The sequence below is a fragment of the Rhyacophila brunnea genome, unplaced genomic scaffold (assembly GCF_057557595.1).
Source record: "Rhyacophila brunnea isolate RB1 unplaced genomic scaffold, BYU_Rbru_1.0 scaffold_8, whole genome shotgun sequence".
In the NCBI taxonomy this organism is placed as follows: Eukaryota; Metazoa; Arthropoda; class Insecta; order Trichoptera; family Rhyacophilidae; genus Rhyacophila; species Rhyacophila brunnea.
In genome coordinates, this window is record NW_028233350.1 from 9993957 (window position 1) to 10013357 (window position 19401).

Below are 19401 nucleotides of genomic sequence, written 5' to 3' on the forward strand. Positions count from 1 at the left end.
ATTTACTTAAAATTGAATCACTTTATTGCGTAAAATGTAAATAGATGTTTCAAAAATGAATGGTTATCATAATTATATATTTTTCATTCTTTCAAGACATTAAAGAAATTATGCAAAAATATTATAATAAAGCGTCAAAGATGATTGAACCTTTTCAAAGTGAGGATATAATTCATTTAAAAAATCATTAATCTTACTGAACGTTTGCAAAACATCAAATTAAGTAAAAATGATGAATTAACCATTTAGCGTAACATACTCATAAATTAAAGTTGATTTTAATGACACTTGAGGCGCGAGAAAGATTGAAATGTTATGTTTATAATTTTTAAGTATGATTATCGATAAACTTTAAGCTTTATGCAGCTTTGTATACTATATTGTAAGCTCCTGTATAAAATAATATATAAAATAAAGTATTATAATAAATTAAATTATAAAAAGGTACAAAAACATAGAAACAGATTGATAATAGTTATCCATAAAAATCGGATTTTTGACCTTTGGTTGACCTCCATGGATATTCGGGTTCTTAATAAATCTTTATAAAAAGTGTACTTAAATAAATTTGAATTTAAATTTATTTAAATTGAAAACGTACTTACAATAGTCAATAATTGCGGTAATATTGGATAATTTTATATTCCTACTTAATTCATTGTGAAATAAATGGTATTTTATAATATAGTAACAATGGTAAAACTATCCCATATATTCGATATAGTTTTACTTTCAATACCAGATAAAAACAATTTGTATAATATATAGGTATATTATGCTTTATGTTCCTACTTTATTATCTTTTAATCACAATATTATGTATACATATTTTATTCTTATGTGTTATACATTCTGCAATATAATATTTTCACCGTCTATACGTAAATAGATGTAGGTACCTATAGACTTTTACCAGAAATAGTTGACAAAAAAATATATTTAACCTATTCTTTTCTTGGTGGTGTAGTAACAGAACAAACATTCCTGAAACACATAATATGGGCTCGGAGATGACACATTCAATAAGTGTTTGATGATATTGATATAGAGTAATGACTCTATTGAGCAAAAAAATTGCTAATAATCATCACTATTAAAAATGTGTACTATTTAAACTTCATATTAAATGCATTCAATGAAATTGAATCGGATGCAGGATTCAATACATTATTTTCACACGACTTAAGTTTTAACGAATAAATTTAAATCAATTATAAAGAACTATCTTTCTATTCGACCTACTGTACCCGTTGTGTTTCGCATACTCAGGGATATACATGATGGATTCGGTTTGTATGACACCGCCCCGAGCGACATGTCGCGCAACAGAAAGCGGTGCGAGGCAAAGTTATAAATATAGGGAGGGAAGCTGCTAGAAGAGTGAGTATCATAATATAGAGGCCACCGCAGCCATCGAATGAATACCAAATTTTTCTAATGAATCACAAAAGGCAGCACCTCCACAAAAATGGGGGTTTTCATCAAATCTCAAGTAAACTAGATAATAGGTGAGTTTTTAAACTATCGTATTATTATAATACTAATTAAATGCACAATATCATTATTCTAGTAGGAAACTAAAAAAATAGTTAGGTACATAATATAATATTACCTATAGTATTTTTATAACAAGCTATGCGTTTCTCAAGAATAAAAAAATGTTATTATCAACAAATATTTTTACAGCATCATTAAATTCAAATCAAACCCTGATTTTTAGTATTTGTTTCACGAATTGCATTTTATATAAGACTACCTACGTATGTATTTTATTACATAAGTAGTTAATATGTATATTAGTCATTGTATTATTATGTGATTAAGATGACTCTCAGCAAAGCATCATACATATATTTTTTTAGAGATTTGATCGATTAGAAGAGTTACGATACACAATTTAAATGATTATAAATTAATCCTATGCATAAAACCTATAAGTATTTTATAATAAAACCTTGTCCACTGTTGTAGATAACTGCAAGTTTTTAAACAAAATTTCATTCCCACAAAAATATCATATAATAAATGATGTGTTGCGGATGTTTGCAGTTATGCCCATTTAACGGTAGATTTATCGTATTTGTAATATTATAAGATAATAATGACAGCTTTAGATAATATGGGTTATTCCACGTAAATTATACTTCAATATATTTTGAAATATACCAAATTTCATTTAGACCAAAAAAATATACTTACCATTTAAAATTATTTTATGACAAAAAAGGTTGGTACCTAATTAAATATTTGTTTTTGAGATATTATATATTAATTAATGTTTTTTTTTAAATATTTAAATATGGCGCTGTGTCATAAAAATATTTTTCGCGTTGTCAATTCATTTTTTTTCATGTGACCAAAACGTATTTAGATCTGACAACTACATATTGTGACACTATAGATCTAATTGTAAATATACAGGTATCATCATCAAACTCAGCCGTGAACAATCCATTACTGGATGAAGACTTAGCATAGCTCTCTTCACTCTTATCGGTCCCTAGTTCTTTGCTGCCACGTACATGTATAATAGCATATTATTATTATTCTTTCAAAACTACAGTTGATCATATAACTCGTCCAACCATCTCTTCATTCAACTTAATAACTCAGTGCATATATATCAAATAATGTGTATATTTTTAAAACAAAAAAAACATTTTAATACATATTTAAAATATACATGTCTTGAAAACACCTCAGATATAAACCCACTAGAAAAAATCATATTTGAAAAAAAATACAATGCTCGGTGGGATTTGAACTCGTATAATCATTAGTATCACGCCAACTGTGCATTAACTAATAATTATGCTACGAGCCTCCTATCTAATTCTGACAATTATTTAAACTAGTAAGTCATAGATGAAATGCTTATCAAATTGCGTTATTATTGACTATCGGTTTTTGTGTATTAAAGCAAGGCATATTAATTACCTTAATTACTAATCGACGCCCGGCTTTCGCCAAATATTTTTAGCAATAGCATCTACTTGAACTTGCCAACAATATAATTATCCTATTCACTGCGGACCTTTTAATTATTATTTAATTACCAAATTTAACTCATTCGCTGCGACTATATAATGAGATTTTAATTAGCACCTTTAAAATGCACGTTAATTACATTGATCGGCCGCCTGGTCATTACGCGCATGTGCGTCTTCAGCGTCCAAAGTATTAAATAACATGCTAATTATATCTAATGGCCACCTGATGGGCAACGCTCCAGTTTATTTTGTTAAAAATAATTAAAATAGTTTAATCAATTACTTGTGGGTATTAAAAGATAATTTGCATGGGCCATTAAACAATATTATTGATACGCCTATGAAATTTTCTATAGTGCAGTAAAATCGGCTATAGCCTTTATGGATAAATCATGCATCGTTCATCTGGCTAGATAAATCTGCCAGTTATAATGGCTAACATATGACTTAAGAACGTGTTTGGTGAATACAAATTTACTACTCCTCGGAAAACACACAGAAGTAATGTACCGTTAAAATGCTAACCGTGTAGGCACTGTGTATATTAAATCTTGAATGAAAATTGCAGATTCATTCACAAATATCCGGAAAAGTAATAAACACTTAGTGATTATTTAAATTAAAGATTCAAGACGAAATCGATTAATAAACCAAAATTCACTTAAAGAACAGATTTATTAATAGAGATAAAACCATAATTGTACCGAATTAGTTCTGAAATGTAAGGTATAGTAAATTGACATAAATTACTATTTCCTTCCTATAATATTATATTATATTTGACTTAACTCACAGCCAGTATGTGAAACCACGTGTCCGGAAAAGTTCGCCGTATCATATTTCACCGTGAAATGTTGTATCAGAAATATATGGCCGTATACTAAAGACCATCCAACCTCTTCGCGTCGTATAGTACCTACTGACATGAAATTCATGTCTAAATAAAATTGTTAGGTTAGGTTAGATTTTCATTCTTGAAATTAAGAATTTTGCCAAAATCAACTATGAAAATTGAATAAATGTTCATATTGAATCTAATAAAATTGAAGACCGTATAGTATACTGTCATCTCTTTCCTATAAGGAAGCTCACGGTGAACTGTGCCACGGTGAAATGTTTAACGTACAATTTACATGTAACCGCTTGGCGTGCCCCTGTCGTGAACAACATTTTTTTTTATGCGAAGCCGTCTGTGCGGAGGGTGTTGAGAGACCCAAATTGCAGTGGTTGAATGGCTTGGTCCAAGATGCCCAGGTAATCAGACGCTGGGGTCACTATTAATTGGAAGGTTGAAAATACAAGTAGACCAACTGACATAAACCTACTTCTGAGATATTAAGCTTTGAACGTTTCTTGTCTACCATTAATTATTTATACATTTCCTTAAAAAGTTTCTAACTAACTAAGTGTAATAAAATAAGCACTAATCAATGTAGTGTTGTGTTTTTCAAAATATATCATGATTTTCAAGATAATGACGCTTAAACAAAAATGTTTTCAAAAATTTAAAAAAATCTTTTTATTTTAAGATCTACTTATTGAAAAAAAATATTTCAAGAGAAATTAATAACTTAAAAGTATAAAATAAAAGACAAATGTGTTTGCGGGTCAGTATCATACTACTTTATTCAAATATATCGGAAAAAATATTACATAACGATGTACCCAATAGAAGAAGTAGGTATTTAAAAAGTAGCTAAGTATAAATTATAGTTTAAAAAAAAACCAAAAATGCTAATGGTCTACTTCTATTCTCAATAAATATTAAAAAATTTACGTGGTCTAAGTGTATTCTAATAATAATTTATAAATAAATATAATATAATAATAATAATAATATATAATATAATATATAATTATAAACTTATTTAGGTATGGTCCCAATATTGAAGCTCGATTTAAAGGATTATACACATTTATATTTTTATAAAAATCGATGTTTTTTTAAAATGAAAATAAAAAATAATAAAACGATGAATTAGTCAAAAATCTTAACGTCACAAAATAGAAAATTTAATAAACTAAATTTAATAATAAATATGACTATAAAATAATATGTAATAATAGCGTGAGACCCTGCACCAAATTCACATTTTATATTTAACATTTTTCGTAAATTGTAGGTTTATCTTTGACTTAAAATAAAAAATATATTTTTTTAATGTTTTCATTAATACAGTTGAAATTGTAAATTATCAAAAAAAATGTCTCAAATTGCAAGCATCATATTTTTCCGCTAGGTGCCTCTTTAAAAAAGGCTCAGTAAAGGCATCACCTTAATACGCACCTTTTGGAATAATAATTAACTCAATTTCATACAAAAGTGGACTTAGTCTACTTGTATTTTCAATCCTCCAATTATGATCGTAGATACTTATAAGATGCAAGGTCCATAATCAGTTTGCGGAAACACGGCATAATATATTATTAATTACAATAATTACGGATCATGTTCTAGCTGTGCATAAGATCTGGTTTACTGCGTCCATTAAAAATAATATTACACTCATACCGGCGTAATTATTCATTATCAATAGTCTAACAATGTGGTGTGACGTAAAATAATAGTTGCAGAGTCGTGCTTTGACGCCTTTGTTATAAAGCGCATGACTTTGAGAGGCAGTAAGTAGGGAATTAATTTTTCTTCGAGCCGGTTGTTGCGATAATGAAGCCGGCTCGAAACACAAAAGTGCAGCGTACTCGTAGGCCAATTAAATGCACCTTCTCACCTTTGCGGTAGATTCCAATCGACAATTTAGCCACACGCATTTACGATAATACGTAGGTATAATAATATTATAAACTAGACTCCACAGAAGAACAAAATCAAAGAATGGGTACACGTATATTTCTTTGTGAGACTTTTGAAATCTGTATTTACCGCATGGAATATTTTCAAAGTTCCACAAAAATTGTATTTTTACTGTACGAAAATAATTCCCTACCTATTTCAGTAACCCTTCTAATCATGTGCCTTAGGTTCTGGCCTTTAATTCGAAGGCCCTGAATTTGATTCTCGGTAAGGTCACAATATATTAGTATTTTTTGAAAATTGTACGTACCTATGCAGTTCACCGTATCACACTTTACCATGAAATGTTGTATCAGAAATATATAGTTGTATATTAAAAACCGTCCAACTTGTTCTTGTTCGTACGGTTCTTGTCGGTTTACAGGAAGCCAGCGTCAAACAAATTTTGGAAATAGCCGATATACTGGATTATTTGTTAGGTTAGGTTTCCTTTGTGAATTCATGAATTTTGCCAAAATTAGCTATGAAAACGCTCCACCAACAACGCTTATTTTTTCATATCGGTGCTCGGATAAGAAAGCTCACGGCGAACTGTGCCACGGTGAAAATGTAACACATACAATTTACATTTAACCGATTTTCTCAAAACCTGGGTGTTCGTGATTATTTCTCTTATATTATTAAATAAATATAAGTACTACTGTTTCACTACATTGGGCATCACGGCCTGATGTTGTGTTAAAAAGAAAGAAGAAGAGGAAGTAGATAGTTTTTTTAACGTTTTTCATTTATGTGTCAATGACATTGAGCTTCTTTACAAGCTGCTTGTCGGCGAGTTTAAACGCGGGCGAACACAAAATTTTCCACTCGCTCAAAAGCCAACAAGCGAGCGAGTTGAAACCGTCATTTTTGGTATTACTTTGACAAGACGTATTGAGTGGTTAGTTTTTTTACCGGGAGGTCGCCTGCGTACTGCGCAGACGCATATTGGCCCACACGCCAGCGTGTAGCGTGTAAAGTAGGCCGGCTTTCAACTTTTCTCGGTAGATTGTTTACAATCTGCTTGTCAGGTAGTTCAATGATGACACTGGGAAAGTTTACAAGCAGATTGTAAATTCGCTGGCCTGTAGCTTGTAATGGAGCTCAATGTCATCGAGCCATTAACAACGCCCGAAAAAGTGACTAATTGTTTTTTTTTCAGAATTAGATATACTAAATAGATTTAACTTTTCTAAACTACCAATAGAATAATTTCGTTTCAAAATCATATCCATCAGCTTTTTTTATTTTCTGAAAAGTGTCGATTAGTGATTGGCTATTCAAATGTGAATATATATTCGTCTTAATGTTGAGAAGGTTTTTTTTATCGCTGAAAAAAACAGCCACCTAAATCCGCATACGAATCGATAATTGTGATCTTGCACAGAATTCAGATTGTCTTGAATTAATATTTTTTCGCACACCCTGCGGCGCCCCACGGCATTACGGCGCACACTTTCAATACCACTAACCTAATTTTACGATAATTACTAATTACGTAAGTAATTATTGAATGTCTACATCAATCATTATTAACTAATGGAAATAAGTGCAGTATTTTATTGACAACTTAATATTATTACAATATAAATATTTACCACACAAAATGATGCAAAAGTCTGCTTGTATTAGAGTATTACAAAGAAAATCAATAGGAAAGTAGGTACCTACCTAAATTCGTTCAACTAAGCAATTTTACTAAACACATGTAAGACGGTAAACATTGATTTTTACAACATACATTTTTAAATATAATAAAAATCCGATGTATGTATAATATAAATCGGTTTAAATATTTCCGGCGTCATCATTTTTTGTTTTTTCTGTTAGATAAGTCAATTATGACTTGTGTGGCTAAAATATGGGCAAATCAGCTTAACATACCAAGCCTCAGTCGATACGAGGCACTTAATCTCATTACCTTTTTTACACGCGAAGGTGCTCAATGACCTACTTAACTTCCGAATCTGCTTAGGTCTAATGTTCATTGGATATTTTTTGGCTTTCGTTGGCCGTAAGCAGCGAGTTACGTAAGCCCAGATTAAAAGCTGTGAAAATATAATGGACTGAAAGCATCCTTAGTAATATTTTAGATAGGTAGTTACTTAAATTATTACCTACACATGAATTTTACAGAATATATCGATAGATAATGTCAGGGACGGCTCTACCTTAAGGGTTCATAGGGACCGTCTACACACCGTTATCATGTCAAAAATATATGTTCGATATTTTTATCATTGTCATAATACCTACTTAATTACACGATTAAAAGAACCATTTAATTTATTTTATCCATCTAAACCAGTCGCAATTTATTATGCAAATAAATAAAATAACCATTATAAATTATGTAATACGTAATGGTGTTTTTATTTTAGAATTACTAATAACCATATCTTTGTTTTTACGTACAAGGTGGTTGTCAGTAATTTTGAACAATCACAAACACCCAGGCTTTGAGAAAAATACACACCTAATTATTTTTTCCTCATCGGTAATCAACCGCAGAACTCTCGGGTGGAAGACCAGCGCCTTACGCACTGCACCACGAGAGCCGCCAACATAATGGTGATTACGCGGTGTTAAAATAGTTAATTAAATTAAATAACCTCTATTTCACGGCGACACCTATGTAAAAATTAAAAAAACTGTGGCGTCTATTTTTCGATGACGGGGTCTTTTTGTCCCATCCCTTCGCCATGGTACAAATCTTATTCTAAAAAGGATGTGAATGCATTAAAGTTAGTATTTGCATACTGGGGAGCGAATCAAATAACCCTTTATTGAGTAAAAACGCTCGCTGTATGTCGTTGTTCAAAACTGATAATGGTTATCTATAATAATAGTTAGATAAGTATTATTAATTACGTTAATATTTTAAGCACGATATATAGATGTGATGAAGTAACGAGTCAGATAATCATATTATTTATTCTGAAAAATTACTCATTACCCCATTAACAAAATCATATTATTATAAGTAGCTTGGTACATAATGTATAATATAAAAATGTAGATAGGTATTATATTTATTAATGTATAATGGCTAAACTCCATTATCTAAAAAGTCGACGAGCCGCCACTGGTTAATGTTATATAGCTGTTAACGTATTAGGTAACAAAACAAATACTTCAATCAACATATTAAGAAAAGTATTACACTGTCCTATATTTCTTGATGGAAATACCTACTTGGTAGGAAGAAATTAATGACAAACACTTATTTTTATGATAGTTTTTTCTATTACTACTATTTTAACAATTATACTCTCTATGTTAGTTATCACTCTACATAGATTCTTATAATTAAAATAAATAATTCGACGGAAATTTAAAGTGAAAAATATAACTGCAGATTCATTTGAATTTATGTTGTCTTTGAGTTTTTCGTGTGATAATAAAGTATATTTTCATATTTATTAAAAATGATAATATTCTAGAGATAATCTAACTACTCTACCTAAAAGCAAAATAAAGAATCCACTTTACAATCTAGTGTAATTCATTGCTCTCAAAGGGGTTCTTTAATTATATGTAAAAAAAAAATACATTATAATAATTAGAATAGGTGTACGTACCTATATATTGTACTCTGTTATCATTTGAAAATTTTATCAGCTGTCCCTATTTCATATTATATTGATATTTTTTTTACTCGTACCTCACAGAATTGATATTGATAATTGTATATTGTATGATATACTCAAGCGTCAATTTTTATTAAATTTGTGTTATTTAATATTATTAACACGTATCTTAGTAAGTTCTTTTTTATTTAGTGAGACCAAGTTATATAATATACATTTTTGCGTGGTACATAGTGTGGCTCGACACATAACAAATAGTTTGACGAAGTGGCTATATGTAAAACTAATAAAACACTTAATAAAGTAAAGTTAATTTTTAAAACTACTTACCCTCAGATATCAGTCTTTCCCGGATTTCCCATGCGAATATTGTAGGGTTTTCTCTTTTATATTGCTCTATCTTGGAAACCACAGCTGGAGTTGCTACCTTTGGTTTACTACCTCCAATCAGACCAGGTGGACGGAGTGTTCCTAAAATTAAGAAAAAATAATTATAAACAAACTGGATATTCGGACAGTAGGTATATGATAATATTATATGTTTGGAGTGGATGATATCGATAAGGTGTGTGAAGAAAAAGCTGTTGTTGCTTGGATGTTGTGAGGAGAGAGTTTATATTTTACCATTACAAGAATAAATAAATACAATGATAAAGATGACATAGTGATATTATAATCGTGGGTATGGATGTTATTATTATTATTGAACTGACTATCGATGTAATGAGATGTTAATATAACCGACAGACTGGAGTTGAGATGAGTATTGCGCCAAGTGACGGACTCGATGTGAATAGTGCCCCGAGTGATGGACTTGAGTGGAGTGATGAGTTATGGATTGTCCTCAATATTTATACAAATGCAGTTCATACATTACAAGAGACATTGTCGCAATTAAACAAATCATAATAGACCCCCACGCCCACAGTAGCCGCGCGGCTTAAGCGTTAGACTATGACGCCGTGGTTCCCAGGTTCGATTCCTGGGTCTGGCAAGTACACATATTGTTTTTCAATTTGTGTGTGAGTCAGGGTATGGACCTAATAAGTTGAGCAAGTGGCTGACATCCATTTCTCGTAAAAACAAAATCTGTTAATACAAACCTCTACTCTGTGGAGGCCCATATGATCTAGATTAGGATTAAGGAAATGCTGACAATCGTTTCCGCTACGTTGTTTTGTTTTGACAACAAAATATACATATTAAAGTGTGTCACCCTTACAATGATTGCTACATAATATTATGTATAACGGTAGACTTTGTTTAAGTTCCTGTAGGTATATTTGATGTCAAAGAAACTTAGTATATAGACCATAGTCGTATTATATTTACAATTAAACCAATAATATTTAAAATACAAAAACAAAACTTGAAAATCAAAAATAAAAAGTTTAACGTCTTGAAGCCGACAATAAAATAACAATCTATTGATTCCTTTTTGAATCGATACTAATTACAGTGTGCGCGATAATATTAATATTCATTAGGAAAATAAACAAAACAGCTTTCGTGGTGAGTAGGCTGTATCATAACGGCGCTATAAATCGAAAAGCTCCCCGCCCAGTGAGTTCACTATCTGAGCCACAGAAGCGTCTGAAAAAGCGTCACTGTTGCATCGAAATAGCGCCGCCGGATATAAACAAAGCGAGCCTACCCCTTTGTAATGACATGGGTACAGAAGGCGTTATTTAAAGTTGTCGAAAGGGGGCTTTAACTTTTGATTTCATCTTGTGATGCTTATTTTAACTCAGATATAAATTATTTCATATAGCAACATATAGAATAACAGCAATAAAAAATTTGAATATTTTTTACAGATCCCTGTAATTTCTTGTAGGTGGTACCTATACAGTTTTAAATCTATGACATTAAAATAAGATGTACAACATATTATAATAGTCAATTACAGTATGTAATCTTTGTATTCCCTATAACGTTGGTAATGAGATATTTTTTTATATCCATGTATAGGTATATTAATGAATATCAAGTAATAAAAAAAACAAAATAGTTAAATAAATGGAATATTATTTCGAGCAACCTTTTCAACAGGTTGGTCCCTCTCAGCATTCTACAACACACAAGGCCTGTGTCAGTGCAAAACCAATGGAACCATCTAATGTTTGCTTTAATATTTTCATACGGCATGTCTAAAAAACAAGACGATACAAACTGGCACTAATAACCGTAGTAATTATGAGATTGGGCCACGCGCATTCGATAACCATATAAACAATAACTCGTAGATAGATGCAGGCCAGATGCTCATCGCTATACTTAAAGTGGAGAGTGCCTGATTATAAGGAATGTAGCCGTAAAAGTGCGGGATCCACTTTTGAAACGACGAAAAGCCATTTATTTATACAGAAGTCAATGGAATTTACTAGGATTTTGTATACACTCACCTCCCGCCCTTAAAGGTCAATAATAAATTATAATGTATATTTATTCGAAATGGACCACCTCCATACCATTTTTATGTTTGTGTTGCTTGCGTGTAATGTATTAAATAATTACTGTATAATGGTATTGTACCTACCTAAACTACCTACATAATATTTGTATGTACAAAAAACTACCATAGAATGCCGTCGCATTTCTCCATAGCAATCCTTCCCTGTCTTTTCTAGTATTTGCGAAGTATCATGCACAGAACAGATAATAAATAGAATACCGATAGGCTCTATAAAATGAACCACGCATTATAGACGTGCAATAGTAAGTGTAAAACACCAATATTAAATGAGCGTCAATGCATAAACAGAAAGCAGTTGTATTCGACAGTATTCGACGTATGACGTATTCTTGACACGTGTTTAAATTCATCCCGTATTCTTCCTTACTCGAGATCGGTTGCCTGCTTCTCCTTACCCGTTAGGTATTTCAGCTCCCATTATTTCTGAGTTCCCTGGTATCATGTTATTTAATTGTGTTCCTACCGATAGTCGGTTGGTTTCTTCCATTATGGTGAAATAACATTATCGTTGCGTCAAAAAGCTAAACCATACAATATTTTTGAGATAATCGTTATAAATTGTATTCACGTAAAATATTCATGTTTTTGTTACTTTAAATCTAACTTCTGATGTGAATTTGAACTTTTATTTTTATTAATTAACCATGAACACAAAAATTACATTTTTTTTTATTTATGCTAACTAAATGTCTGTCTCTCATTGTGTCAAATTTTTCCTGCAAAGATATTGCCAAAAGCAACGTTCACCCCCATATTTATTATTTACTCGCGAAAAACGTATCAGTGATTACCTAAATGGCATTATTATAATTTAAAAAAAACTTGGTAAGTGACATAGTTTAATAATATATTGTTAGATACTTAATTATTTACTAACAATCTCATTTTAATGAGATACATATTATTAGCATTACTTTATAATAATATAGTGTCTTCAATTTAAAAACTTTTGTCGCCCAAAACTTACAATTTAGTTTCAAAGGGAAAGATAAATTACTATCTTAATGCTTATAATTAAACATAATTGCTTATTAGTAAGACATAATAATTACCATAAACAATAAAATATCCATAAATTCTATTTATTTTTTTCTACAAAACGTTGGTTAATGATAGCTTTATTTCTTATATAATTATTTAAATATATAGGTATATAATTTCCCTTAATAAATATTGCGTTCAGGAAGAAATGTTAAATTACGTTCTGAATATAAATGTGTCATTTAGAATCAAAACAGAGTTCATTAGACGGTTTCTAAATACAAATATTTTTTTATTAAAAAATCAGGTTTTAAAGGTGTCCCACTAATGTTGCGATTAGGGCATAGTTAGTGTTGTGAAAGGGCTGCTTTAATGTTTATGGTTTACTTGAGGAAAAAACTAAATGGCCAACTATTATTTTATGGGAAGGTAGTAGGTACTTATCGGAAATGTCTGCCTTTAACCTTCCCATGACCAGACAATTGTTATTTTTATTAGATTTTTTTATCACGTTTGAAAAATCATTATTTTTGTAGGTATTGTTTAATCTAATATACCGTCCTAATATTATACTAATAATATGAGAGTATTCTTTTTAAAAACATATCAATATAATATTCACTTTTAATATTTTTGTATTTTTATTCTTTAATTAAGTAAGTAGGTAAGTACCTAAGTATATTTTTACCATGTGTTCATTAACTATCAAATCAAGTTTTTTCTGGCTCTAAAATTTGACTTATAATATTAGAAGTTCGTTGCAAACTCGGTAACATCTATCATTTGATATATAGGTAATATTAGATACTTGACTCGTAAATAGCAAAATATGATTGATATTATTATATTTCGTACTCAAGCGTTCATTACAGCGAACGATCCATTTGTATGTAGTACTAAACTACTCGTATTTTAATATATGTAAATGTACCTAATATTTAATGTCAATATAGACTTAAAGTTATATGTACCAAAGTTTTTTTTAAGTTTGGTGTTTAAAATAATTATAGTTCCATATGAATCAATATCCACCATCTGGTAAAAATACCATAAAATACCATAGATACTTACTTCTTAACTTGCAGCAAAATATCCATTATATATGGGTTTCCTAACCTTCCTAACCTAACCTAACCTAACCTAACCTAACCTAACCTAACCTAGCCTAACCTAACTCTGGAACCACGGATCCGATTATTATTTTATTTAATTAACTATTTTTTATTCAACGAACAAGACACAACGTTTGAGAATGTAACATTCAATAGATTGAATATACCTACATAATTTGAAAATATCTCAATTAAGCTTAATTGGTAAAGTATACTAGCGCAAATCCAGCAGATACAGGTTCAAGTCCTGTTGTATGTTTTTCAAAAAAAAAATGATTTTTTCTAGTGTGTATATGCATAGGATGTTTTCAATTAATTATGTACATATTATATTCATTATTTTATTTGATGTAATTGAATTCCGCAACCGATATTTAATCGGTTGTTATGCTGGAAGTGAACCATTAAAAAATGGAGGGTTAAAAGATGAGCTTTGATTACTACTGGCAATAGTGTTAGAATATGTATATTATGCATATTTATGAAATATTAACAAGTTACGTACAGTGTGTCCTCGATTTTTTAAAATATGCTTTTTTTGCTGCAGTTTGTTTCTCTGCGCTTGTGTTTCTATAGAATAATATTATGTTATATGATCATCTAAAAATAATAGTAGTAATGCAATCTACGATAATTACCAAGAAAACAAGAATATTAATAGAAGAAAATGGAAATATCGGTTATATGGATGGAAGATAATATGCAGCAACAACAAATTTCAATAAGTCTTATATTCATACAAGATAAAGCCTTGAGTCGTTTTGAAGACATAAAGTGTAAAAATGATGATAGTGTTGATACTAATACATTCACTGCAAGCCACGGATGGTTTCAAAAATTTAAAAGCCGTAATAAACTACACACCATCAAAGTAACAGGTGAGGTTGCCGAGTTATGCAGATACAGAGGAAGCTATGAAGAGTCTAGCAGAAACATCAGAAATCATAAAAATGAGGATACCTGCCACAACAAATTTTTAATGTTGACGAAACTGGGTTTATTGGAAAAAAAATGCCAGATCAGTGATATTATATACCCTAGGGGGGCCGGTTATATGAAAGTATGGTGAAGCAGGCAAGTATGGTGAAAAAGTATGGTGAGGCAGGCTGGTAATCAATTTGCGGCAAAATTTCCACGTTAACATTATATTATATGGGTACGTTATTAATGAACAAAGTAAATTCTCCGTGATGCCCTGTATTTTTTTTTATCGCGTCGCTATTTCTCGTAAGTTGTCGGCTATTGTTAGCCTGCTTCATTCAGGTGTATGAGATAGCCGATTCCTTGCCCCTCTTTTTACTTAATACCTCTATGTATATACCCCAACTAAAATAATCTAAGCCAGGTTATATATAAGGTGTCTGAAGATAGGCTAACCCTTTTACCTGGTGGAAATGCTGCTGGGGATTGCAAAATCAAAACATTATGTTTTCTTAAATATATGTATGTAGGACGTAGGTCTATTTTATTTTCACTTATTCTTTTTAACTAACACATATTATTTGAAAAATTGCATGATTTTAAGTTTTATTCGACTTACGCGTTTTTTTGACTTACACGAAAATCTTCGGAACGAATTAATCACGTAAGTCACGGACTTGTATTATATTCATTATAATATTTTAAAATGAAGCACTATAAGGGTTAGGCGTAAAAGTTAGTGCGCCGCAAGCGTCGTCTGACTATATTTGATAATAGGCCCTTGTTGTTTGCGGTCGGGAAATAAAAATGTATCACCGGCGACCATCTTTCGATCGAAGCCTCCGATAAGGCAGCGCGCGGAAAGAAGCTTTTTATTAACGATTGGGCAGGCGATGAAATTACAATCATTTCGTAATGTCTCAGCCAACCTCCGTTGGCATTGCATTGATCAGCGTACCCAAGATTGATGGACTATTATGTGTGAAATAAATATCAGGGTGCCTTGAAAACATCTGGTTTAAGTGAGCGTTATGCGATTGAAGTTTCTAGTCGATTATTTTTTAGATACGGGTCAAATAGTTGATTTAGGTGTATCTGTGTTTTTTTTTTATAAAATAGAGTGAGCATTATTAACGCTTTCGCTGCTGAATAGATAATGAGATTTTAATTGCCCCCTTTAAAATGCACGTTAATTACATCGATCGGCCGCCTGGTCATTACGCACCGTGTGCGTCTTCCGCGTCCAAAGTATTAATCTTTTACACAGGTGCTCCATTTGCTATCAACTCTAGATAGTGAAAACATATACAAATAATATTTACTTTGAGTACCTAAATAATTAACAATGGTTTAATTTACAAAGCGAAAAATTGTTTTTATTAGTCAATGACTTTAAGACGATTGTCTTATTAATTTTGTTACAACAAAAATAATTGATTGATAGCGACAAAAAAACAAATTTGTAGAATTTGATATTATTACAAAAATCGGTGCGTGCACTTATGTACGCGCGTTAGAAGTTATACTTATTTGGCGTAACAAAACAAAAGCAAAACTTGTGATAACCTAGATTCTTCAACTAGCTTTTAATTATCTTGTTAAATTACACACTCAAAAAAAGGGCCGCTTATTGGAGCGCCGTTGGTTTATTTATATACACTTATATTACTAAATTATATAATTATTTCTCGTTGTTTTTATTTATAAAGTAACAACTATCACTCTGACGTTTAATCGTTTGTTTACGTAAAAAATTGCAAATGGCCAACAATAATATATTCGTTGCCTAGGCAACGGAATAATTCTACTATCAAACTTGCGTTTGTATACAGCTGACTAATTCGCAGCTAACTTCATACTGTCGCGCACTTTCGTAACGGTGTGCGCGCGCAGCTCTCAATTCCACTCTATACCAAACACCCCAAAAGAAGTATAATTTCAAAAATAAATAATATACTGAAAAAAATACAATAATTCGTCAATTTCAGATTTTTCGTTCATTCATTTTTATTTTCCACATTCAGTATGTTATTTTTTACTATGACTGCATTTTGCATTCAGCTTTATTCAAAATGCTACCATTATTGCATAGAAAGCTGCTTTTATCAAGCAGAAAAAATAAAGTTGTGTTCCATCTACAAATTTTCGTCAATACCCGACTGCACTTTGAGATTCATATCAACCGCAAAATGTAGTCCATGCTGGATGGATTATTATATTTTTAGTAGGTAGTATGTATAAGCACGCCATCAAAAAAAACATATTTTTTTTTGTTATTTAAATCTGTGAAATATTATTTTATTTTATAAAGATTTTTTTTATTGTAGATTATTTCAATCAAAAACCAGTGCTGTTATGTAAGTTCCTCCACATACTATCAGCTGTAAAAATACTGTAACTACATGTAATAATGTACAATAAATAATAATAATTTATATAATATTATATATTACACAAATACATTATTATTTTCTAAATAATACATAATATTTAGAAAGAATCAGCATATTTTTGCAAGTTTGTTGATGGTTATCTGTAAAATAACTGTTGTAATTATTTAATTATTGAAATATACAAACGCTAAAATTAAAAAGATAACTTTGCTAACTCTTTAAACTTTATACTTATGTTAAAATTAAAAAGATTATAATTTCACAAAACATAGTACTTAATCCCCAATCAGATTGTAACACGATAAAACTGCCCATAGCAAAGTTTTAATGTCTAAAATATTAGTGGTGTCATGTATTAATTTAGCTTGAGAGAACCGGTTGTTACTATCGACATATTTTAAATAACAATATTGAACATCCTAATTTGCACTCACGTACACTCGTTATTTGTATTATTGTTATATTATGTATGTTGTAAAAACACAAAATAAAATGTTAAAATAATCTACACTTTGTGGAGGCCCATTATGTTCTTCTTAGTATGGAACATGGTTAAAAAAACAATTCCTATATTTAAATATAGTCAGACATTTTTAAAAATTAACAGCAATTAGAAGGAAGAACAAATGTTAGAGAACCGTATATAGTAAGCCTGCGGCCAAGTATACTTTCCTTATAAAGGTCAAATATCTGTAGACCAGCCATCTCTATAAAAGTGGTCAATAAATTTTAAAAATTATCTTATTGTTTTTTTATGCATATTTTATTCAGACCAAGCATCCAATGGCTTGTAAGAATGACCAACTATTATTATTTTTTAAGAAAAGTCTGTTAATATAATCTCCATCCTGTGGGAGCTTCGTATTATCTACCCATGATTAGAATCGCATTTAATTTACCTTTCCAAATAATAACTTGGATAAGCCGATCTGAAAAATCTTATAATAAGCGTTTTTTTAATTTTGTTTGATACTTGGTAGATTTAGTTAATGTAACTATGTCTTAATAAATAAGACCATTAGGCTACGCACACACGATAACCATTTGTGTCACTAGATTTCAAAATCAGCCAAGTCCATAATAGATGAATAGGAGAAAAGCAGCTTTTGGTTTTCTCAAATACACAGTCACACGGGTGAAAGTTTATATTATTTCGAGTATAGAATATTTAAAATTAATAAATTCCACATTTTGATAATGCAGAAATGTTAGAAAGCAGTAGTTCTTTAGCAATTCACAAAAAGTAAAAAATACCTAAAGGTAGACTTGGCTGATTTTGAAATGTAGCGACACATTTATGTGTGCGATAGGTTGCGTTCACTAATAAGTGAGCATTCCTACAGTGGTTCTAGCTACAAGTAGGTGTTTATTGCTAGAATCAAAGGGTGTATTGCCTGGGCATGGGAACATATATAACTACTAATTATATATAAAAAAATACTACATAAATAAGTGATAATAAGTCATTTCAATTCAATTTATGTTAATATTATCGAAATCACATTATAATCTAAAATAAATTAGTAGGTGTATTTACCATAGTTAAAAATAATTAACAAATAATACAGTTTTTCTACTTGTGTGCCTTTTTTATGTTCTATAAATGTGCCCTTAAAGTAAAGTAACACGTTTGAAGCACATTTAAGACACTTTTTGACAGGTGATTTTGATTGGATAATAATATTGTTGTGTTTGCAGTCGCATTTGGCGGATTCGTGAAACGGGTTTAAAATATTTAATTAAATTCAATGAGATTGCGAACTGGTTGTTAGAATAATAGAATGACACTAGTTGCATACCGTGTATAGTTACTGAGTTATTTTGATCAATAATCGTGGTGTCATTGAATCAATTTATTTTTTCCTCTAAGCATTTAACTTCTTATATCGCAATAATATTGACTCATTAAATAATAGGCAACCAAGAGATATCCGAGCGAGTTTCTCGTCGTTCGCCTCCCTGTGATTGATAGCTAAATTGCTCGCAGCAATCATCTCTCAATAATTAAATTGAACATAAAAATAATCGCATGTTCGCAGGCAATTACCTCTGGAATATACAGATAAAGAACGCAACTTCAGATATTCCACTTCATTTCAGTACCATTACTCTCAAAACTGTTCTCAAACTTTGAAACTTTTTGCTAC

At 30.6% G+C, this 19401-nt stretch overlaps 1 protein-coding gene across 2 annotated transcripts in view; it reads right to left on the reverse strand.

The window, feature by feature from the left end:
• LOC147063892 (paired box protein Pax-6-like) overlaps nucleotides 1-19401 on the reverse strand; it is a 106682-nt gene that overhangs the window by 27033 nt on the left and 60248 nt on the right. For both annotated transcript variants that reach the window (XM_085959020.1, XM_085959021.1), the window contains exon 3: nucleotides 9702-9842. In XM_085959020.1, the coding sequence (XP_085815146.1) occupies nucleotides 9702-9842 (141 nt within the window). The remainder of the gene's footprint in view (nucleotides 1-9701; nucleotides 9843-19401) is intronic.